Source organism: Manacus candei, unplaced genomic scaffold (assembly GCF_025592945.1).
Source record: "Manacus candei isolate 608988 ecotype Guabito, Panama unplaced genomic scaffold, ASM2559294v1 h1tg000113l, whole genome shotgun sequence".
In the NCBI taxonomy this organism is placed as follows: domain Eukaryota; kingdom Metazoa; phylum Chordata; class Aves; order Passeriformes; family Pipridae; genus Manacus; species Manacus candei.
The window spans coordinates 3,801,206-3,825,650 of NW_026138161.1; the positions used below are offsets into that span (position 1 = coordinate 3,801,206).

At 41.0% G+C, this 24,445-nt stretch overlaps 1 protein-coding gene across 8 annotated transcripts in view; it reads left to right on the forward strand.

Annotated features, from left to right (window-relative positions):
- The window catches only part of AKT1 (AKT serine/threonine kinase 1), a 74,959-nt gene extending 51,209 nt beyond the window's left edge, over nucleotides 1-23,750 (forward strand). For all 8 annotated transcript variants that reach the window (XM_051769974.1, XM_051769970.1, XM_051769975.1 and 5 more), the window contains 7 exons: nucleotides 1,769-1,837; nucleotides 2,535-2,660; nucleotides 3,942-4,070; nucleotides 8,342-8,556; nucleotides 16,575-16,662; nucleotides 21,330-21,432; nucleotides 22,132-23,750. In XM_051769974.1, the coding sequence (XP_051625934.1) occupies nucleotides 1,769-1,837; nucleotides 2,535-2,660; nucleotides 3,942-4,070; nucleotides 8,342-8,556; nucleotides 16,575-16,662; nucleotides 21,330-21,432; nucleotides 22,132-22,211 (810 nt within the window). In that variant the 3' untranslated portion in view covers nucleotides 22,212-23,750. The remainder of the gene's footprint in view (nucleotides 1-1,768; nucleotides 1,838-2,534; nucleotides 2,661-3,941; nucleotides 4,071-8,341; nucleotides 8,557-16,574; nucleotides 16,663-21,329; nucleotides 21,433-22,131) is intronic.
- The last annotated feature ends 695 nt before the right edge of the window (nucleotides 23,751-24,445 follow it).

Here is a 24,445-nt window from a genome sequence, read left to right on the forward strand (position 1 = left end):
CTGTGTATTTTTGTACCCTTTCCATTTTTGGGAAGCACAAATTTAAATACTTTTAAAAGTTTTCTGATTCTTGCAGAGCAGGTCCTCAGTACCTCTTGAAGACAGTGTTTCAGGGTGTGGTTTGACTTTACAGCTCACCCATTTAATGATTTGCTATCTCTGAGAGAAATATCTACTTCCCTTGTCCTCCAAATGCTTGGTCTCCTCTTTGTAGCAGAGATCAGGGTGACCCTGATCTTGTGACAAACAAGTTCAGGAAGATAGAGTGGGGAAAAACCCTTTAATTTTGTCTTTGTTGTTATTTTAAGCTCTCAGAAACTGTGGAATCAGAACACTGGTAATGGCAGCCAAAGAATAGTGGTGGGAGCATGTGGAATGGGGCAGGGAAGAGCAGGACTGTGCTTTAACCACTGCTTTCCTTTTGGATTGGCTTAGCTGTGTAATCAAACCATACTCTCAGTTTAGACTTTCAGTGCCAGCAATCTCTCTGTGCTGAGTTCAGATATCCAAGTTCCATCTCAAGATTTTGTTTCTAATATTTATTACAAGTTGTCTCTGAGTTGTTTACAGCTGCTTAAACCCTCCAAGAGACTGTATAGGATCCTGGTTGTTTCCTTTGGCCAGGTACAAGGGCTTAACTGGAATTAAGCCCTGTTAAGTGTGACCTCTGGAAGTAAATATTGTCTGTATTGAGTGTAATCATGAATGTCTAAAACCTGATCCTCCCTTTCTCTGCAATAATATGAGTAGTTTAAAAATGTCACCCCTAGTAATGAAGACAGTGATACCACATGTGATATTTTCTCCTTGATGCTTTCATAAACTCAAATACCCAAAATTAGGTCTCTTGAAGTCAGCTGTGAGACTGGATTTAAGTTGGATATTAAGAAAATGTTCTTCACTCAGAGGGTAGTTGGGCACTGGAACAGGCTCCCCAGGGAAGCGGTCATGGTACTAAGCCTGACAGAGTTCAAGAATTGTTTGGACAATGCTCTCAGGCACATGGTGTGACTCATGGGGTTGTCCTGTGCAGGGCCAGGAGTTTTACTCGATGATCCTTGTGGGACCCTTCCAATTCAGGGTATTCTATGATGTTATGGGTTATGACCAGAAATCTCAAGACTATGGCAAACAAGTTGATGTTACTCTTGCCACGGGAACACATGTGACAGGACTGTACAAAGGCACCTTGTGACACTCCATCACACCCTCCATCCGGTCTGTTTTTGCAAATTGCTCACAAATTGGTATCGACAGTGTTGCTCAATCCTCTGGCAGACTGTCAGCAGGGAGCAGTTGCAGGCAGCCGGGCAGAGACCAGGGGGCTGGTGTGTGTAAATATATATGTTTCATGTAAGAGGACCGCTGGTGCAGTGAAACCCGGTGCTCTGGGGTTTGGTCGGAGCCTCTTGTCTGTGAGGTGGAGCCTGTGGGAACTTGTGGCCTGAGAAGGAAACTTCACAGCCACTGTTGGTACATACATTTTGTGTCACTTTTAATGAGCCAGGACTTTGTTTCACAGCTTTATAGGTGCTGATTGCTTCTGCAAGGGATTGATTTAATGTTTAATTAAATTTATTTAATGAAATAAGTTGGCAGTGGATCAGTCCTCAGATGCAACAGGAAAGTGTAGGTATGATATAAGACTCAAGGACAAAAAGTTCACTAAAATAGAAAATTTCATGTCTGTTTCTGAAACTCTATTAAAAATGCTTTTATAATTGTCACTATGATCTGTCTTCTAAGTTTTGGTTTAAATCTGTTTCAGGCTTTAAAGTATTCCTTTCAGACACATGATCGCTTGTGTTTTGTTATGGAGTACGCTAATGGAGGGGAGGTAAGGGAAATATAATAATGTTTAATACTCTAGGATTTTCCTGTACTACTGCTAATTCTGCTTGACATTATTTAGCTAAGGTCCACGTTTGCAATTCTAATTAATCCAAGTTGTCCCAGTTAAGCAGAGCTGTTTGCAGGTTTAACTAATATTAAAAATTAAGACTCTTAATTTTCTCAACTCCATTTTTAGAACATAAAGGTTTTGGGCGTAGGTTCCTATTTTACATGACAGCAATATATTGTAATCTGACATTTAGAAGTTCAAGAAGGCAAGGTTGCTTTCTAGTTTTTCTTCAGACAAGTTTTAACACTTTTTAATGAATATTGTGAGCATGTGTTACTTTGGAGGGAGCTAACTACTGTTACAATCAAGAAGGAAAAGTGAGAATATTAACATTTCTCCAAATCACACTGTAGTTTTAATATGTAATTGTAGTTCAGTCAAAAAGAGTTTTTAGAATTTTCTGAACATACAAGACTGCAGCACACAAGCTCGTTATCAGTGTGCATCTGTGAATAAGAGATATAAATTGTCAAATCATTTTATTTATGGTTCTTTTTAACACATTTGGGAACGCAGCTGGGTGAGGAAGGGAAGGGGTTTTCTCTTAGGTAGTAGCACATTCCAAGCAGGATGTCCTGTGCAAGACATAACTCAGAAACATCTGAAGTTAAACAAATCACTGTTCTTGCAGTTGTTTTTCCATCTGTCAAGAGAGCGCGTCTTTTCTGAAGACCGAGCTCGGTTCTATGGAGCCGAGATTGTTTCAGCGCTGGATTACCTGCATTCAGAGAAGAATGTGGTTTATAGAGATTTGAAGGTATGTAGAGAAATAATTTCATAAGCTTTGGGTGTTTGGCTTTTTGTTTGCTGTTAACAACAGCAAATGAGCCTGAATTATTAAGAAATGCTCTCCTGACTGAACTTTATCCTAACTGTTGTTGCAGCTGTTGGGCGTGACTTTATAGGATGTCTGTACACTTTCATAGTTCAAGAGGCTGTATGAGGCATTTATCAGGACCCTGGGGCAGCCCTTCAGAAAACAGGAAGGGGCACTGGGCTACTTGGGTTTCATTTTCACTTGCCTGCTTATGTTCTAAGAGAAACTTTGCTGGTTCTTCTGCACGGTGGAACATAATCCTGGTCTTATCAGATAGATGCAAATTCACACTGTGTGAATGTTGCTCTTCCTTGCAGTGTGCTCACAGAACTGTCTTCATAGCACCTGCTTCCAGTCAGAAAATTGCCTTAGCTTCATGTTAGTTACTTATTTGTTTGGTGAGCACAAAGGGGGAAAAAAACCCCAATGAAACAAGATATTTCAGGGCAAACAAACTCGAGAAATTCTTGAGGAAGCTTTAAGAGTAGCATTTTCTTTTTTCCTGAGAAGAGTTTTCAGGAGAGTGTGAGGGTATACTGGTAGTTTATTTAGGAGCAATATAGAATGAACATTGTGTTCATTCATAATGTTTTCAGGCTATGTCAAAGTAATTTTGGGATTTCTGCTGGGATTTTGTCTCCCATATCACCATGATACGTTTGAAAGTGCACCTTATTTGTACATGGTGGACATGTGATACCTGGGTGGCTTTCTCAAAAATTAGTGGCCCAAGCTAAGATGAATACCATTTGCTGAGTGACTGTATGTAGTGATTCTCATTTAAAGGGTCTCTTTGGAAGTGGTTCCGTAGCCATGCAAATGATTTCTGTTTGATTTGCTGTTATTTACTGGTACAGATTATTTCATAAAATCACAGCAAAAGAAGTTGTGTGAGGGGGGAATACTTAATATATGTTCAAAATAACTGGTGTTCTGTTGGGGATAATATTGTAGAAGCATAAATATTATGTCTACGTTCCGCATTCCTTCTGTTTATACCATTGGTTACTGCAAATTAGTTACCTAATGTTCCCTAAAGAACTAAGGAAAGTGTTACAATGTATATTTACATTATACATGCTTTGGCAGCTACTATTATTCTGACCCCAGTGAGAATGAGGTTGAAAAACTGATCTGCAGAAATTTATGTCTTTTGCTGTCCTGCTCAGGAGCAGTGTATGTTATACATAATCATGTCTTTAATTTGGATTTTCTTCCCAGTTGGAAAATCTTATGCTGGATAAAGATGGACACATAAAAATAACAGACTTTGGACTATGTAAAGAAGGCATCAAGGATGGAGCAACAATGAAGACTTTCTGTGGCACTCCAGAGTACCTTGCGCCGGAGGTATGTTTATGTTGGCTGTTGTGTTAAATTACCTTCTTATATGCTGTCCATGATAGCAGTAAGAATACAGAATAATTCCTGTGCCATTATGTGTTCATGCACTGACTGCTATGACACATGCTGAGACTCCTTTTTTTCATCATGATCTGGAATGTATCTTTAGCATAATGATATGTGATAATTTTTCACCAGGATAGTATCTTCCGTCCACTTCAGGGAGTATTTACATTTTACTGGAACAGTTTGTTTCTTGTATGTAATTTAATATGTAATATGTAATTTAATATGTAAAAGGTATGTAATTTTAAAAAAAATCTTTTAAATCATTTCGAATACTATATGCTGTATTACTTGTTTTGCAGTATGGTGTTTGTTGTCCTGTTGAAAGTTATCAACAGGACTTTGCTTAAGAAGTGAAAGTATTGTCCAATTCTTTTACTCTTTGAGGGCAGTATAAGGCGACATGTTTTCAAAAAAAGGACAGACCAAGCTTTTTCTGCAGTATTTAGCATGGTATGCATTAAAAGTGCCAACTGTTTTATGACTATAAAAGCACGAGATATTTCTCAATGTTAATTTGAACATTCCAATTTCAGAGGAAATAAATCCAGGCAGGGGATCTCAGCCCCCAAATGGCATGTTTGGGGGATTTTTTTTTTTTTCTTGTGCAAAATTATTTTTTTTTTTTTTTTTTTGTAAAGTGTAAAATGTAAATGTGTTCTTGCAGCTTTCCTCCTGGAAACACTCCGAGAATTGTGCAACACAGGTGGTGTTATAGCTGTGAGTTAGTTACGGGCAGATCAAAAGTGGAATTGTGTTATAGGGGATACATGTACACACGGTGTTTCACAGGCAGACGCTGGTTTCTCTGCCCACGCTCCGAGCTGTCTGGAAGCAGACTCCCTGTATTAGTGGGGCACAGAGCCCGAGCTAATGTGGTGTGCCTTGCACAAGCACTGCTTCCCTTGCAGTGGGGGCTTTGCAACCCGTGGCGTTTAGGTTTCTATCCAGCTCAGAGCACAGGCAGAAGCAAGTCTCGGGCTGCTGGCAGATTATATACTGTTGACACAGCCAGGATGTAGCCTTCCCTGAGCTGGGAGACTTGGGCATTGCAAACCTGCCTTGAGTTGAAGTATGCAGGAGTACAGATTATGGAAAACCGAAGTGGAGGAGGAATATTTCTGCTGAGAGCTGGTGTCTGCTGATCAGCACTTTTGTGCTCTCTGCTTACATAGTGGTGGCAGTGTGCTCTTGGGGTTTTTTTGGTTTTTGGTTGTTTTTTTTTTTTAACTCCCAGGTGCTTTCAAGGGCCTCCAGTCTCTTTGTAATAATGGAGAACGTGGGCACCTGTCAAAGTAGCTTGCAGCAAGGAGGTGGAGCCAATCTCATGATAACTGCCAGCTTTTCCATGGATCACCAGAAGTCTTCAGTGAATCTAAATTGGGGTCCATGCACCACAGTTTGAGATTTACTGATGCAGAGAGTAATTAGCAGCATGATGCAGTGTTAGCTTTTATTTTAGCTTCCTTCAAAAAATCAACTGCTGAACTTCAGTTTCTCGTCAAGGGTTTTTTGAGGAGGCTGAAAATATTTATTGTTTTGGTTTTGTTTTTTCCTAACTCAGAATGTGGGGATTCCCTGTGCAGGCATTGTGTTGTTCTTTCTCTTATGGCATTTGCTATTATTTTTCTTTTTAATATTTATGTTGAGTCGGCTCATCCAAAAACCCTGAAGGACAAATCCTTTTGATTAACCCAGTTCTCTCCCCCACTTGCAAACCCCATCTGTGAGTTGGAGTGTTAAATTCTGGAGGCTTTTGTCATCTGGTTGATAGCATGCAAAAAATCTGGAAATTGTGCGCGAGCGATATTCCATGTGTTTGAGGTCAGACATCCTTAAAAGCGGGGGTCTTGAGCCTCTTGTCTGCATTTGTAACTCGAGTCCAGCACAGCGGCGTGTCTGTACAGTTGTTGCATCGTTGTTTTTAGGTTCATACTGGAATCTCATGCATGGATGACAGTGACTGAACCATGTCAACTTTGATGTGTCAGATGCATCAATGGCTGTGATGTTTACAACTGTTCTGCCTTCTCTTTCAAATTCCATCTCACAGCAGTCCAGAGCTGCTCATTAGGAAATGATGATCCTTTAATTTAAGTGAAATGACCTTGCTACTTCACTGCTCCCCAGCTATCCAGTGTGTTGCAATAAATCGTGTATGAGTGCAATATCTTTTTTGTTACGGTGTATTTTTGATACACCGTTGCTCTCTTTTATGCAGTCACTAATATGAGTGTATGCTCATTGTGATAAAGAACTTTGAAGAAATAAGCATTTTATATTCTTTTTAGAATTAATGGAGGTGAAGGGAAATGTTGCAGTTAGTAATACAGTTTATAATACAGCTTATAATGCACTTACTAAAGTAACATTTGAAGTGTTTACTGCATTTCTAAAGCACCTATGGCATTTATTAAGTGCACAACAAAGGCCATTGTGGTTTTCTTTTTCTTTCAGTATCTCCTATTGCATCTCTCGTGCGGCAGTTTAAAAAATAAAAATTGGAGGCCCTGTGACTGTTTTATTTTAGGCAAGCCAAGTGTAGGGGAGTGCGAACAGGAAGCGCTCACTGAACGGGGGTGACTCAGAGAGCGGTAACTGCATTGTCACACAATATCTCCTGCGAGCCGAAGGGCTGCCATGCCTTGGGAAGGACGGGGCCGGCTCCTGGAATCCTGTCCGGCCGGCAGCTGTGTCGGCCGTATACATATACGGGGCAGCTGCACAGCCAGCTGTCGTTTGGTGTGAATCATACGGCCGGGGATGCTGTAAATAGACCGACGTGGGGTAATCTAATACCTGGCAGCCTTTTGATTTTTACTGCAGGCCCTCTCCCTCGTTCAGATAATTAAGGGGAATAATTAGTGAATGCAGAGAGCCAGAGTGCAAACAGTTGTTACGTGAAGTGTCCCGATGCTTCTTTTTTATTTGCAAAACCTTTATCAAGATCCGTAAGAGGTTCAGATCTTGCTTTTGTTAAACTTGAGTCAACTTTGTTTGACTCTTTCACCTTTTTGCTTTTGAGCGTAAAGTGTTCTGAATCGCAGGAATGTAAAGCTCACACGGACACCACACAGCAAGAAAACACGATGGTGGTGCAGTTGTGGTTTGTGCTCTTAGCAAGAGTAAGCAGCTCAGTGCAGACCCGTGAAAGGAGTAAAGATGACGACTAAAACCTGAGGACAGGGTCTGGAACATGAGACTCTTGGTGTCAGCTACAGACAACTGCATAGGAGACACCAAGTCTAGAGAAGTCCTTTTAACATCCACTGCACAAGGCACAAAACTCTCCCTACTCCCTTCAACAACCCACTGTGCAGAAGATCAGAAATGCACTATGGCCCGGCTTCTCACCAGCGAGCAGGAGAGGTGGAGGGCACTGCTGGGGTCTTAAGTCCCTGCACCAGCCACAGCTTTGTTAGGTAGAATTTGCCTGGGGGAGAGAAGAATGAACTGTGCTGGGCTCATTTTGCTGTAAGACCTGGCAAAAGTCCACCCCACTGACAGTTCCTGGGTTTGCAGCCCTCTAAGCAGAGGCAGGAGTGCCTTTAGAGCGGGGCAAAGGGGTGGAGGGGAAACATTTCCAGACAATTTGGCTGCCGTTTTACAGCCTTGCAGCCGGTCAAATGTTAGGAGTGGTGTTCTGGCTCTTAGTGTTTAATGTAGATTAGTCATTGAGTGTTTGTGGGTGGTCTTTTAGCATGTGCAGAGCAACCCTTGGGGTGGGCAAGCTGATATGAAGGTGATGGATATGTTTGGCTTATCGCTTGTGAAGGAACAGGTTGACGGTCTCTTCTCCTCATATGGCTCCTCGGTGGTTTGGGTTTTTTCTAAAAATTTGGATTCCATTTGGAACAGTTTGTGATGAATAAGTGAGAGTTTAACAGCTGGCTCTGTAATGTGAGAACAGTTCTCAGCCTTTGGACTTTCAAAGGTTGTGCTTATCATGACCATAATGTGAGGGAGGGTGGGAGGAAGAAGGGAAGGAGACTGCTGTAATGTACCTGCTACCTCCTTTCCCCCATTCTGCTCACCTGGGATGGTGAGCATGGATGGCAGTTCTTTTCACATGGATACTCTGCAAGTACTTTTCTGGTAGATTCAGCTGTATCATGTGAGACGGACTTGCTGAGTTAAATTTTGCTTCTCAAATTCTGTGTTCGTGCCTGGTTTGGGAGTTTCTTCTGAAGCCTTTTCCTTACCTTCTGCAGGTTCTGGAAGATAATGACTACGGCCGTGCAGTGGACTGGTGGGGCTTAGGAGTCGTGATGTATGAAATGATGTGTGGCCGGCTCCCTTTCTACAATCAGGACCACGAAAAGCTCTTTGAGCTCATCCTTATGGAGGAGATCAGATTTCCACGCACACTGTCACCTGAAGCAAAATCTCTCTTGTCAGGTTTGCTGAAGAAAGATCCTAAGCAAAGGTGAGACTGTTGCTTAATGGTTGCACTTTTAAGTACTTGTGCCCTCAGAAATGCCAAAAAACCCACAGAAAAATTCTGCTACAGGCTTCACAAGGAAGTTAATAATTGTGCTATGTGAATGAAAGGGAACTGTCTTTGAGACAGGTGACTTAGGAGTAACCATTTCTACACTCCCATATGAAATAACCTTATTGTCATAACTGCAAGATAATTGAAAATTGTACTGCACAAAGGGCTATTGCCTGCATGGACGCATGCCAGATATTGTTCTTTATTTAAAAGTTGAGGAAGGTATTTCTGACAAAATTATAGTTTTATTTCTAATCTGTTTAAAGCGATCATCCAACAAGATGCAGAAAGTGGATCTACTCATTTATTTTTAACTTTTGACATGAGCTGACACCACAAATAGTGACACGAAGGAGCTTTGGTGCTGAACTTCACAGTAGGTTGGCTGCCATTAAGCAAAACTATAGCTTGGGGAAAAAGGAAGTTAACCCTGCTTTTGGTCATAACAAATCCAGTGGCTGCTGTGGGTTATAAGCTACTCTACACTAAATACTTTCACCTTCTGTCCCAGCTGAGACTGCTGTCCCTTTTCTGAATTTTTTCTTTAAATATGTGCCAGTGATATAGTATCCTGCTTTGGACAGTAGGTGGTGGTGTTTGTACCATGTTTGTGGTGGAGTTTAAACCATGTTCAATTGACTTTTCTTATTTTGTCCTTTTGTTTTTGTTTTTTTTTTTTAATTGCTGTATTATTTAAAAAATAACCCTTGATTTTAAAACAGAAAAAAAACAAACCGAAAAGAAAACAAAAAACCCTAAGCCACTAATGGCTGACAAACAATATAGAACTAGATCCAAAAAGGATGTTGACCTTCGCACAAAGATAAACATCAGTTTAAAAACCTGCCATCTTGTCAACCCAGACGTTTTAAGAACAAATAATATTGTGACTCTGCCCCTGATCTTCTGTCCTGAACCTTCCACTGTAAATGGGCCCCAAATAGGAAACCTTTCATGTGAGGTGCAAGCAGAGTATTCCCGTTTGCTTTCTGGTGTTTGTTTAGTCTCTGCGCACGTGTGTGCACACAGCAGGAAAGCGGGTTTTGCCGGTACATGGATACTTGTAGGAACGATTTCTGTCATCACTGTAGGCTATTTCTATCGCTGTTTTTGATGGAAAATCCTGTTGGGAGATCTTGTAATGCAAATCCACAATTTATACTGCTGGAGGATTCAGCCTGGCGGTGACGTGGGGAACGGGGCACAGTTGCAGCCAGGAACGTGGCCAGCCTTGTACAAGGTGGCAACAGCTGCACCCCCCTCCTGAACCCGGCGCCTGCAAGGGGACCTCCAGGAGAAGGTTGTGTAATTGATGAGCAGCCCCCCGGGCACTGTGCTCTTCGAGCCTGGCTGCAGCCCCTGCCAACAGGATTCCTGTCCAGTAAAGTGCTGGGTTAAATGCAATTGTGACCCTTTTGTAGCTTATTCAGGTGGGGCCTTTCAATCACTGGAAAACACAAGCAGCATCTGCTGCAATTTGTTCTTAAAGGAGCATCTCTGATGAACCAAAATGCAATTTGTTGACAAACAAAGAACGCCTACTCGTTTCTAATTACAAGATTTTCCCAATGCCAATAATTACTCCACAATATGCTCACTTTATACAAATAGCCACTTCTTCACATGTATCTTCTGCAGGCTTGGAAGCGGCGCTGCTCTGATCTGTTGGACAGATGATTTTCATACTGCTGATAGAAATAACTATTGACTAGACAAGCCTGCACACATGCCTTATTGTAATTATGCCTAATTACACTGGTGCTTCCCAAGCTTTTTGGATCATGGACTGTTCTTAAATACTGGTCTCTAACCAATCACCATTCACACAATGTTTTAACTGAGGTTGTGATTTGGCAAATCCCTTGTGCTTTGTGGCGTTTCAGGCGGCACAGAGAACTAATCTGGAAGCATGAGGGGTAGAAGTCCTGCCCTTGTAGTGTTACACTCTCTTTTCTGGGTGGTCTGTATGCTGAGGTGGGAGCCTGACATACCTGGTAGTTGACTCACAGTGAGCTCATGGAACCATATTGACAAAAACCAGCCAGAGAGCTACAAAACTGCAGTCACTGAAAAGTTAAATAATGTGCAATAGTCTGGTTGACACTGGCCCTTTGATGGTGCTTTGGGGAGTCACTGTGTAATTCAGCAGAAGTCCCCTCTTCCATAAAGCCCTGGGGTGGACAGAAGTCAGTATCATTGTAATGTTGTCTGTGGCAGAAAGCATCAGAACTGGCAGCATTTAGTAACTGCTGGTGAACTTCAGAGTGGGATGGAGGAGATGGCCAAATTCATGAGAAAAATGAAACTGGGAGATGTTGTCACTTCCCGTAAAATCATTATCTGAAAAACCCCCAACATCAGTAAAGGTTAATATAATGAAGCTCAGTGATGAGGGTAGTTTAAATATCAAGGATCTCAGGAATTGTGATCTGTGTCAGTGAGTTAAATCTTAAAAGGGACCTGTTGTACCTGAGCTGGATTTACAGAAGCAGGGTTAGCACTCTGTGTTCAGTCATACCCATTCAGTCTCAAACTGACAGGCATGTGGGGAAAATGTGAAGAACAGTAATTTGCATTCTGCTTTTAATCATGACTGTTTTCTAAATTTGGTCATGTGAAATCCATTTTCTAAGAGAAAAGGAATTTTGAAGTTTCTTTTGGGATTGATAGAAGTTTATTAATCTTGTAATGTGAACCCTAATTTTCCTAAGAAGGAATAAAACTATTCTGTAAATATTTCCTGTTAATGTGACCTGAAATTCTCCTTTGCTGCTTTGTGACATAGATCAAATGAAAGGAGGTAATCAGAGCATTTTTTCACACATAAAACAACAAAGTTTTTAACTTTCATTATTACTCCTCTGGTTGTGGAGACTGCAGCCCGTGGAAGTGGGCATGGATCAGAGTGCTCCATGTAAATGGGCTGAGTTCAGATGGGTGGGTGGGTGGGTTTGTAATCAGCAGTGTCTCAAAAGCTCTGAATTTTGGCAGGTTTATAACTTGAAAGAAGTTCAGGATGGTTTAATCTGAATTTTGATGTGTTTTCACTACATGCCTTGGTGCCCCCTGTCATAGGTCAGGGTTGTTCAGCCTCTCTCAGATGGGGTTTGTTCACCTGCTTCTGTCTCCTGTGGTGCTGTTGGCCCTTGCCACTCAGGAAGAACGAGAGGGAGAAGATGTAGCATTTTACAAACAACCTGTTCAAAGATTTAATGACTTCACAACCAGAATTGTGGTTGTGCTTTTGGAGAGCTGAAGGTCACTGGGACCTGCTAATCAGTTTTTGCAGCCACACAGAGATCTGGTACTTCACTTTTTCCTAGCAGTGGTGATTCTTTCCACATCCAGAGTGCAATTTTGGCCACAGATGCTTAGGAGTATGAGAGTCAATCAAGCCTTTACCTGTACAAAAACCAAACTCCTTGTTTTTTTTTTTCCTTGTGAAAGGAGTTAAGCTGTGTGTCTTTGTCCTCTGTGGTGTTCTGCTATGGGAAGGTTAGATGGATCTTGAGCAAACTTGCTCTCAGGCACAGGTAGGTCTGCAGCCCACACAGCAGCTGCTGGAGTTGGAAGAGTTAGAGGTGACACTAACGGGGACTGCAGGGGCCTGGAGGTGGTCCCAGCTAAGCTGGTGGCTGGCAGGAGGAGATAACCTTGAATAACTGGTCCTCTTGGACAGCAGACTTTGGTGCCCTGTGGACATGCAAAGTTTTGAAACCACACGTGACAAATGTTTGTGTTTACTCTGAATTGTGCCTGGAGTACAAAAGTGCCTCCAGTCAGCTCCAGTGTCCTGCATATCAGTTCAACTGCAAAGTGTTCATCAAGTCTTCATGTTTCACCAGGTGCTTTGAGACAGACTGAGACTTGGCTGTTGGGTATGATAATTTTAGCCTAATTTGGTTCTGTCCAGAGCGATTTGGACAAAGTGAAACAGTTCACCCACAGAGATCTAAATTGAAACTGAGAAAAACATAAAAGGCAGATTTAAAGAGATTTTTCTCCCAGCTTTCTAGAAACCAGTACTTTAGAGACTTCCCAAGATTCAGCATCTTCAAACATGACTCCTTTTGATTACTAATATTGGGGAGTGGGGACTTTTTCAGTGCTTCTGGATCTACTGTGTTTGTGTCATGTGCATATAGTTAATGAAGAAGTGGGGAAGTAAGGCTCAGCACAGAGCTGGAAGTTAGCTGCATTAGGCTTTACAAAAGTCTTAATCTCTGAGCAGGAAAGCCCCAATAGACTCTGTGTACAGGGCTTTAGGAAGAATGTGGCCTTTTCTTTCCAAATCTGGAGTCATCAAATCATGCTGTTCCCAAAGCCGTCCAGAGCTTCTCTGTGCTGATAGTTCCAGTCACAGGAAAGTGATGTAGATGCAGTTCCCAAATCCTTCCCTGTGGCTATTAGAGGCCTCTGAAGGTAAGGGACATAGTAAAATATTAGTTTCCATCTTGACTGTATCAGAAAAGGAGAAATATGTGTCTATGTGCTTGGAGCTGGCGAACACCAATAGCTTTTCCTGAGCTGCTTTTCTTGAGCCTGGTGGGTATGTTTGTGCTGTTGTAAAACGAGGTTCGGGGACAGGGGTGACTCAGACAAATCATGTGAAGACAGGGTGACTGCAGAAGTGATGCCTAAAACTGCGTCCATCTTCTCAGATGAGAGGTAGTGCACGTGCAGGTCTGTGAACAACAGAGATCTGTTGCCTCCAAGTATGACAGTCTCTTCAGATGGGGATTCGCCCACAGTCAGAATCTGTATTGTGGCTCCTAATACAGCAAAGCACGAGCTCAGGGATGGGATTATTTGGCAGGGCAGAGTGGAGGTGGCTGCTCCCACTTTTCTGCGCTGCAGCCTGGCTGTCCTTACTGTAGAAACTGTAGAAACCTCTTAACTATAAAACTAGAAGCTTGTGGGTTTCTTCTTAAAAGAGCTGGGAATGGATGAGGCTGCTGAGCACTGTTTACTTCTATGTGGACAAATATTTTTATTTTTTTTTTACGTGGACAATATTTTCCATGTGATCCAGTAATTGCAGTCTTCTGGATGGTGTTAATACTGTCACTGTTGACTGTCTGTTTATACATTATATTTATATATGTATATTAAAAACATACAACACATAAATTTTAAAAATTGTTTCTACATGATATATCAGTGGAAGGATGGCTGATTGCCCTTGATTCGTGGAGCACAGACATTTGTCATTAAATGGTTAATGGAACTTGAAAGCAATACAGTTTCATAAAAAGCTAAAATGTGAAAATTGTTTCAGTTTAATATTGATGTTGCACTTTATTAATAATTTTCAATTTTTTTATTTAACTAAAATAGAGGGGAAAAAAGCCTCTCAAATGTAGATAGAAGTTGAATGAATAACCAGAGTTGTTTGGCAGGTGTTTCTTAAGGAGACCAATTTAGACAGAAGTTTAGATTTTGAGGTGTTTGTTCTTAAATTGCTTTTTGGTCTCTACACTTTCTGTTATATTTCTTTGTATACTGTAAATTTCCATAGCTTTTGCTTTTCCAGTCCTATTTATACTGTTTTTGGTTCTGTCTGAAGACTTAAATGCACGGAATTTAACTTTATTGTACAGGAATCTCCTCAAAGCTCTTATTTCTGCTATATTTTTCTTTATGTATTGCATGTCCCTATGAAAGACAAACCTGCTGCTCTTTCCATTCTCAGTGGTGCTTAAGCATGATTTTTGTGTTAGTTGCCCATTTAATTTTGTTCTCCTTGAGAGTCCTTTCATAATAATTCTGGAAAACAGAAGTGTATTTTGGAATAAGTCCATGTCCAAAACAGGAGGTTTCTATCGTTTCCCCATTCGCTTTGACTGGATTTGTTTAATAGTATAGATTTTTGAAAGGTAAGTAAAGCATCTGGAGGTTTTTTTGGCGTTTCCTGGAGTACGTGTTTGCCCTTCATGGAACAAAGGCTCATATTAGATAATATATTCTGCAAAGCACTTGTACATGGCTGCAGCCAACCAGCCTTCCTGCCTGCTTCTGCAAAACACCATTCAGGTGCTTCTTAGCTCATAGTCACTCCCGAACTTCGTGCCGTCTGTTGGCATCTGTGGATAAGGAGGATTGACTCCACCCTCTCCATCAGCCATTATCATCTGTGCTGGGGAAGGAACAAGGAGTCTGGTAGAGACTTGGCAAAGCCACTGGACCTGGGGGGAACCAGCCGAGAGATGATTACTCACGGAGTTTGTTTCTGTTCCCAGGCTGCCCCGGAGTTGGGCTCTGTTCCAGGCTCTTCCACAGCTGTAGAATGTGCTGCCAGGCAGTTGGGAGAGCCATCGTCCGGCTTGGTTTGGCCTCTGGGGCTCTAGGGTGAACTTAGGTTGGTCTTAGAGCTTACCTTGGGAAGGAGAGAGTCACCCAGCACTTTGCTACTGGAAGACTGGGGAGCTGTTCCACTGCACGTTTCCTGAAGGAATGTGTAGGAGCAAACCCCTTAGGTTGCTGTGCCACCGAATGGAAGAGGGCCTGGAAGCAAGCACGGACTTTGGACTGCCAGGCACCTGTGCTGCTTTGGTGTCTCTGGTACAGCCAATGTGGGCATGGCTGAGGGGGTTGCATGCACCAGGATTCCTTCCCAGTCAGCACTGTGAACAGTGTCACTGTATTTGACTTTTCCACGCTGAACTGTCATCCAGTGCTGTCCCAATAACGTTGTGCCTTCACACTGCATCCCAGAGCTTGCAGTCTCAAGCTGTAAAAATACCACTTCAGTGGGCTTTAACACAACCTTCATGTTATCTCTGATATTTTGAGATATTTTGAACCAAACCTCTCCCCTTTATCCCCAGATAATTGTGTATTAGGGCTGAGGGGTTACTGCATGTGGCCTGGAGGACATGAAGGGCCAAATGCTGTGCAGCATGGATGAGGCTTCACTGGGAATCTTGGCTTTGGGCTCAGAGAACAGGCCTTATCCCTGGTTTCTGTAGCAGTATAGCTCTAGCCTTGGCCACGTAGAGTCATTATTTTAAGCTCTTAAAACAGTGGTAATATCTCAGTTTGCCCATGGCACCAGAGAACAGGCAGATCCTGGAAGTGAGCCTGGGTGAACATGGTAACACCTCCTGTACTTGAAATCCTGAGCGTTACCTTAACCTTGTTACCTGAAAGAGTCTCCTGCTGATTACCCAGTGTCTGTTTTGCTTTCTTGGTGCCTGTCTTTGCTTGCAGATATGTGGTTCAGTCTTTTAGAGAACATTTTAACCTCCACAGCAAAATTTAAGCATCTGTTAGCTCAAGACTGCAACTAAACTGATTGCATCTATAAGCTGTGTGGACAGTTTTATTTTGGAATAAAAGTGCTTTATCTTGATATACCTCAAGTCAATAAAACACCCTTTGTGCTTTCCTGAAGCCAAGGAGGAGGAAAGATTTGCATACGACGTGATATTATCACTGCAGTTGTCAACTGTTTTCTTTAATGGAAATTTAAATCAGGTTGCATAAATCAGGTTGCCTTAAAAAGCCTTGTCTCTCTTTCACTTCAAAATCAAATTCAGTTTTACTGCTGGCATCGCTCTGCTCTAGAAAATTGTAGGGGGTAGTCTCTTGTTAGTACAGAGAAAAGGGTGTGTGGCTCAAACCTTTTACTTGTAGGATCTGCTGTGGTCCCCAGGACAGCAGCTTTCCTGAAGAGCAGGTCTTTTGAATTGTGATCATTATTCTTTTTTCTTTTTCTGAGAGAGACCTTTATTCTAACTCTGTTTGTTAGCATGTTTTTAAATCTTTTAAGTGGAACTGTGTTGAAGCCTAAAATAGTCCGTGCACAAAAAACCAAATATGTAGCAAATGGTGGAACTGCTCCCAAATGTATTATATAAACTCAGAATTTCTTCACTACCCTATAATAAAAATTGTATGAGAAAAATAACTGTACTCAAACATTTAATTACTTATTTTGCCTCCTACAGGTTAGGTGGTGGTCCCGATGATGCCAAGGAGATTATGCAGCACAAATTCTTTGCTGGCATTGTTTGGCAAGATGTATATGAGAAAAAGGTATTTATACAACTGTTCATCCAAAGTGAACTGTAGCTGTGAATATACTGAATGTTTCAAATTTTGTTGCCCTGTGTAATGTACACAGAAACACTCCACAGAAAAGGTTTGCAGTTGTTTTTAACAGGGCTAAATTGCTTAGTGTTTCTTAAAATACTGTAACTGGATTACTTCTGAATTTTTATTTTGCAGTGATAGGAGTATCTCTCAATGAGGTAGTTGGCTGAATAAATAAGATGTAATGGAAATTGCTTCCAAATTTAGACAGTATTTTAAGCTTTTAAAATTGCTTTTCCTGTGAATTCTTCTTACAATTTCTTCCTATCAACTGATGTATCCCTTGTGAGACCAGGATTATTGTTGGTTCCTGAGCATCTGAAGCAAAAATTCCTAGAAGCAGTAGTAGAAGATGGACTGTTTTTTCCCATTGCATTTTTCTTGCCTTTTCAGTCTAATTTCAGCATTCAAGACAAGTGCATACAAGTGTGGGCTTTTGCATCAATCCAAGCCTAATACTATTTTTTTGTGTGTGACAAAGGACTGATAGGAAGTGTCTGCACTTTGTGGTGTTTCTCACTGGTTTTCCATGAGACCCACTGAGCCTGTGGGCTTTCCAGTGGAGCCACTGAAGTCAAAGAGCCCAGCCCTTTCCATAGGAGTGTGTTTTATCATTTCTATGTCTCACTGCCCCTTCCTTCACAGATGAGTATTTCACTCCTCCAAGGTGTCCTGCTTTGTGCTCTCATAGTGATCTGCTGTTGTCTTCTCCCATTTGATTCTCATCAGCCACATTTTCATAGCACTAACATGAAATGCAGCCAACTAAAATGTGGGTCTGGTGATTCAGGGTTCCCATCTACTGGTGCCATATGATCTCATTCAATCCTAGCCTTTCCTGATTTCCCTCTTTCCTCCAGCAGCCCCTTGTGGTATCAGATCTCGTTTGATCTCTAAGTACAGTTTAGTTCTCTCTCCAGTTGGTGGGAACAGGTAAGAAGCTTTGCAGAAACTGAGTTGCTGTACCATAGTAGGGGAATTGTCCAGTTCCTGTATACAACTACAAAGAGTCCTCTATTTCCTTCCCTTCTTTCACTTCCTCACAGATCTGTGTGGTTAAAGGGAACTGAAAAATCATAAAGTAAGTTTTTGTGCCTTGAAAGTGTAGATAAGAGTTTAGACCTCAGCCTTTTCAAAGCATCCTGTGAGGGAGAGCTGTATGCAGTCATGAGTGCAGGAGAGAGTTAGGTGGTGTCTATTCGGTATAATATAAAAAGTGGATCTGAATTCCTGTTCTAAACAGGAAGTTGTCCCTGTTTTCACCCAGCTGACAAGCTGAATACTTCGTGTTTTGCTATTTTTATGCAGTTTAAAGTAAAAAGCTGATATTGGGGCTCAAACTTCAAGAGTGAAGTTGTTTGTGATTTGATGGTAGTCCTGATTCCCTGAATGGAAAAGAAATCACACAAGGTGGAGGCAATTTATTTATCCATAGGACTCAGAAAGACTTCAGAGGTTGTCCCATAGTAGGACTGATTCATATTGTTCTAGAAACCACCAGGAAATTTCAGATACTTAACATGTTTTAGAGAAAACTGTGCTGATTGAAACTACTCCTGACTTTGTCCTGTCCAAGGAGCCTAGATCCTGGTTTTGCTCGTGTCCCACTAGCATCTGAAGTTGGCATGCTGTGTAAGTGGAAAGATTTTAAAAACCTGTGAGTAATTGCTGCCTACATTCTGGGTGGTCCAAAGAGGATCTTGCAGCATTTACCTGAAGTGCAGTCTCATGGATAAAAGCTGGATTTTGTCAGCTGCTGAGAGGTGTTTGTGCGCTAAGCTTGGTTACACACCATCTCCAGTAATGCTGAATATGTGCATGAATATGGGCTTGGGTAATCGAGAACACTTGCTTTGTAATTAAGCTTTTTGGAAACATAGCTTTGCTTTGAATTATAAGGAGTTTTGAATAACTGAGGTTGTCCTAAAAATTTAAAATGTTCATCAGACTCTCCTGGAAGAGTGCTATCTGTCTCTGGTGCAGAGAAAGGTGCGATTTCATTGGCAGTATTTTGCCCACCGACAAGCGAAACATACACAATGAGATTTTAATCACATGCATTTTTTTCCCTGGTACTTTTTCTCTCTTAAACCAGCATAAACCTGCAGGATTCATGCTGGTCTGCAGCCGTGGGAGGCTACAGGTGGCACCTCTCTGCCAGTTGAACTGCAGAGCTATTGCAGTGACAGCTTTTCAGTAAAGTGACATATTTGCTTGTTAAAGCCAGTGTTGGAGCTTTCTGCGGCTTTCCCTCTGTTTCCAGCTTAATGTTCAGAATTTGACAGCTAGGGGGAAAAAAATGTCTTGTGGGTGCATCATAATCTGTCTCAAATTGCTTCTAACAGATACTAAAATAAAAAGGAAAATGATACAGGCAGCGCTAGCCCATTCCACATGTGTTCTCACTTGGGATCGCTGCTCCGAGTCGTTGCGATGTGCATAGTTCAGGTGTCTGCTGCAGTGCCCAAGTCCTAAATCACTCTGTGCTGTGCACAGCAAGCAGAGCAACTGGGGGCACTGCAAGTGCCAAAACCACCACTAGCTTAAAAGGACAGATAGATCTTCACACACGTGTGCATGCATAGCCTGTCAAAAACAAAGCCAGGTTTGCTCTGAGGAGTTGACAGAAACTTGTGTGAGGAGAGAGAGAATAGAGTTAAAATGGGAGAGAAAAATTCCTTATCCTCAACAGGGCTCCAACATATAATTATGTTGGTGTGATTTGATTGAGAAATGTTATTAACATTATAATGTGAAGCATTCCATCTTCAATAGCTTCAGGGGGACTGTAAGGCTCAGGGTGACTCCTGAGTTGGGATATCCTGTTTCCTTTTCCTTTTTAAATTCATGACACAAAGACCACTTCTAAGAACCTAGTATTTTTTTGATAGGATCATTTGCCCAGCTCTTTTAAGCCATCCTTGGGCATGGAGGATTGTTAGTAATAAAAAAAAAAACAAAAAAAAAAAAAAAACAAAAAAGTGTACTGTAATTGCACTCTCCTATTTTAACAGTCTTTATGTCCCCTAGTTTTTAAAGATTGATTTTAAACAGTAAATGTTTCTTTGTATTTGAAAATACTGCCATATATAGAGATTACATTTTTTAAAGTCTTTACATTGAAAATGAAGGTGACTCATTGGATTGTTGCTTGTAAGACAGGACAACATGCTGTCAGGTGCTCTCAAAACAGATCAGAAAGATGATCCTGGTGATAGGGAGCTTGAAACTAGTGCTTTTCTCATTTACCAACTTGACAAGCAAATGATTTCTCCACATCCAAGCAGGTGGAAAAGTTGAGGGTGGAGAAGAGGTGTTTTGTACATCCAAGATTTGCTGATGTTTTCCGAGTGTAGTGATTTCTGTCAGTGTCGTTCTTATTTGTGCAAGCGCAGGAGTGCAAGTCTTGGGGTCACTGCGTAATTCCAGTTGGAGCAATTTACCATTTACCTTGATAAACCTTTCCCTGCAGTTTCAGATTGGAAGCCATATACTTCCTCAATCACGCTCCCAAATTGTTGCCTGGTGTGGCTCTGTGCTATTAAAAGATGGCCATGTGTAACCCCAGTGGTGGGCGAGCGGGAGCCCAGCGCTGAGCGCTATTCCATGTCCTCTGTGGGAGGGCTCAGAACAGTGTTTACATTCTGGCTCTGCTGCACTGTGCAGTGGGGAGGTGAGTGAGGTCTGAATCCCAGTTCTGTTGCCCTCCAAAGTTGTACATGTTCCAACCCTGTGCATCTGTATGCATCCAGCTCTGTCATCCCGCTTCCCAGGCGCGCTCCTCCTCCAACCCCAGTCAAGCAGCTCCTCTCCATCTGGAGCTGCTCTTGCCAGAGCTTGCCTAGGTACACATGGATGGTTTCCAGCCTGTCTGCCCGAGTGAGTCTCAAGAATAAACCCCGAATAGTGCAACTCCTGGTGTGACATGAGGAGGATTTCACTGCTGACTGGACTCAGGTTTTTGTAAGCACTTCAGTTTTTCGAAGTTCAGAGTTGACATCAAACTGCTTTTCAGGACCAGGAATATAAAAGCCTAACGTTGCTGCTGCCTTGGCCTAAATTCTCCCAGGTTAGTGAGACCTCCAGCACATTTCCAGCCAGAGCTGCATAGACACAATAGCTCTGTAGTTGAAATTTTTGGTGAATGATACAACCCTTGTGGTGATACAGAAGGTTAGCTGATCGATTTGGTATCACTGAGCATCTTTCTTACACATTTGCATCCTCCTTAAGCATATACCTAACTAGATGCAGTTGACAATTTCCATATAATTAGGTTGGGAACCAGTACATACTATTGTCTTTAAACATTTGTAAATATACTGTTACTTGAAGAAATTTTAGGATTCTTTGTGCAATTTTAGTGCTTCTTTGTGCATTTAAATCCTAGAGAAAAAATGCCTTAAATGCCCCATAAATAGGAAGTGCACACCTAAATATATATTTTTTACTGTATATACTTCCTTCTTTGTGAACTGGTGTTTTATAGACATTTTAGGAAGGTAGGAAAAGGCACTGTAGCTTATAACTATGTCAAATCCTACTTGTTTCACTTACAGCACTGCAAGAACCTGTAAATGGACAGTGTTTGTTTTTTTTGTTTTTCATAGCTTGTACCTCTGTTCAAGCCACAAGTTACATCTGAAACAGATACAAGATACTTTGATGAAGAATTTACAGCACAGATGATAACAATCACTCCTCCTGACCAAGGTAAAGTTTTCCCAAATGTTTCTCACTGTGTCCTCCAGACCACTAGAAATAATTTGCTGTGATGTTACCAGCTCTCTTCAGCTATGTGAAAAAGCATCAGTTTAAACTTGCTGGTTTTCCATATGTACTTGACCTAGAAGTTGGTAAACTGTTGTGAAACTTTCCACATGTCTTTCCAGTTCGGGAAATTAAAAACCTGTCTTATAAGAGTGAAATTATTTGTACTGTTTTCTTTTCCAACTCTGCACATTCCCACTGGAAATTAATTCTGATAATGAGTTCTGCACATGTCCATATCCACACACACTGTGTATATGCAAGCAGTCAATTGAGCGTGGACTAATGTCCATATTCAATCAAAATGTACTTTATTTTCTTGGTAACTGAGCATGTTTGTTGCTGTCAAATATAAATTTCCAGAGATTCAGAACAGTGAATATGGATTTAAGCTATGCAGCTTCTACCAATTTTTAATGGACATCCAAACAACTCTGTACATACACCAGTCAGGATCTGGTGTGATCCCCATTTACTGGGGGGAGATTTAAGACTTTCTCTTTCTTTGTCCTTTCAAGTTGTAGAAGAAAAAAGGCAACACTGAAATTTTCTGAAATAACTTTACCGTGCAATATCTTACTGTTTGTTTACTTAAAATCGAAAAGTTAGAAAATATTGTCTAATGTTGTTTTCCTCTTTCAGATGACAGCATGGATTGTGTAGATAACGAGAGAAGACCTCATTTTCCTCAGTTCTCCTACTCAGCCAGTGGAACCGCTTAATGTTTTGCCATTCAGAAACAAAACAGACTGCATTTTGGGGACCTTACTTCAATGGACACTAGAGAACTTTCTATATTATCTGAATTACAAACTGTGTTTGTATTACGATTTAGATGACTTTGTAGGAAGCCTCACAGATTCTGTATTTAAAACAATTCTTTGATGCATTTTTGAGAAGGAAAACGAATCCATTCTTTAAGTATTACGTCAAGGCTTTTATGCTGAATGACCATAGGTTTTTAAGAACATACACCAAAACTGTTTACTTTAGAAATAATTAAGGTATTCAACATATCAGCAACTCTGACCAGAAAATCCCCTTATTTTATTTATTTCATACAGTTCATTATCTAAATATAGAATCTGCACTCTGAACAATTAGATTTATATAGGAAGATATAAGACTTTAGTAGCTAGTGCAATAATATAAGCAACAAAGTGAACAAACTCTGGAGAGTCAAGGTTCAAACTCATTTTGGACAGCAGTGAAGCATCATCTAACTCCAGAAAACCAACTATAGGAACAGCATTAATGGCCTCAGTGAGGTAAATCAAAAAGCAAAAGTTATTTTTGTTATAACATCTGCTACAAGACATTACATATCAAACTGAATCCAGTGGGATTGCCACATCGTACAGATGAGTATTCCATTCTAGACAGTGCATTTAATTATTCCATTTGCATAGAGCTTAGGAATACTTCATAGGATTGGCTTCTCAGAACCTAGAAAATGCTTGATTTACCAATCTAATATGAAATGCAACAATGAAAAAATCACCCACTTCCACCACTGTACAGAAATACCACACAGGTCTAAGTGAGAAATCATCTTAATGAGCGAATCAGCCAGACACAAGTACATTTTGGCACTGAAGTAATGACTTGTTGCCGCTTTTTTTTTTTTATGAAAAGATATATGAATATATATAAACACTTAATGATTTTTTGCATCATGCCAGATCATTTCTTATTTCTTGAGTGTGCATTAAAGGTATCAACCAACAGTTCATGGTGCCTTCTCACTCTTGAAGATTCACTTTAACAGTGTTTTCCCATGTAAAAAAAAAATAGGTTGGAACTTCATACGTGTTTGAATAATAATGGTGTTCAAAAAGTGAACTTTTTTTTTGTTTTTCATTTTTAATCTTAGTGGAAAATTCCCCTCACCCTATTTTTGTTGTATCATGTTTCTTTGTAATTTTCATAAAAGCAGTCTTATTCTGTCTCTGCTGCGAATGAATTTATTCCATTGTAGGTTGCGTTCTTTAAATTGCGCTTTTTTTTGTTTTTTTTTCATTCTCTTGACTGTATAAAAAATGATGACATGTACTCCAGTTAACTAGCATTTAATTTTTTTATTTGAAAGGGAGTATGTTATGAAAATCCTCGCTTCTCCTTTCCATCAGAAACTGCTGTGCTTGCACAGAGAGCCCATCATCTTGACTTTTTTTTTTTTTTAACAACATTCAACTCTAGTATTTTTACTCATGATATGAAAATTTCCCTCCAAATACTTAAATAAAATTGCTTTAACGAGTTAGGTTCTTATTTCTTGTGGTAGGAACCTTCTGAATTTGTAGGGATGCAACAACTGCTCCAGTTTCTCGAGTTTGTGTGTATCTCTGAGGGATTCAGGCTGTTCTGTCCCTCCTCAGTTGTTTCATCTCTGTGCTGATCATTATGCAAAGATAATTTTGGAAAATGTTTGTTCAGAGAAATGCACCCTGTGCCAGAAAGTTTGTCTTGAGGTGAATGAGGACAGGCCTCGTTTTGCTGCCTTCCTGATGCCAGTGAGAATGTGTTACTGAGGTCCTGATCTACAAAGATGTTTCTGTTCCATCACTCAGGCCACTGTACAGTCTCTAAAACTATGTTTCCTCTCTTGGGACTAATGTTAATCACAGGAGGTGGTTATAGGAGGCTGGAATGTCCATTTTCAAACAAGAATACAGAGAACAGTACAAGAACATGCAATAACAACTGCAGTGTGTGCTTCAAACTCAGCACAGAAGCTGCAACTGTACTAAGCCATTAAATATCCAACACATGTTTTGGTTCAAGGAATAAGCTGTAATTCCTGGTGCAATTTACAGCATGTTTTATGCAAGAAGGGAAGGGGAAAGAAGGGATCTGTCTCTAGAGACTGGACAGCCTGTCTTATTCTGCTGGTCTGATCTTGTAACTGCTCTCCTTCCTTTGCTTCCATGCCTTCACCCGAGTCTCCAGCCAGCCC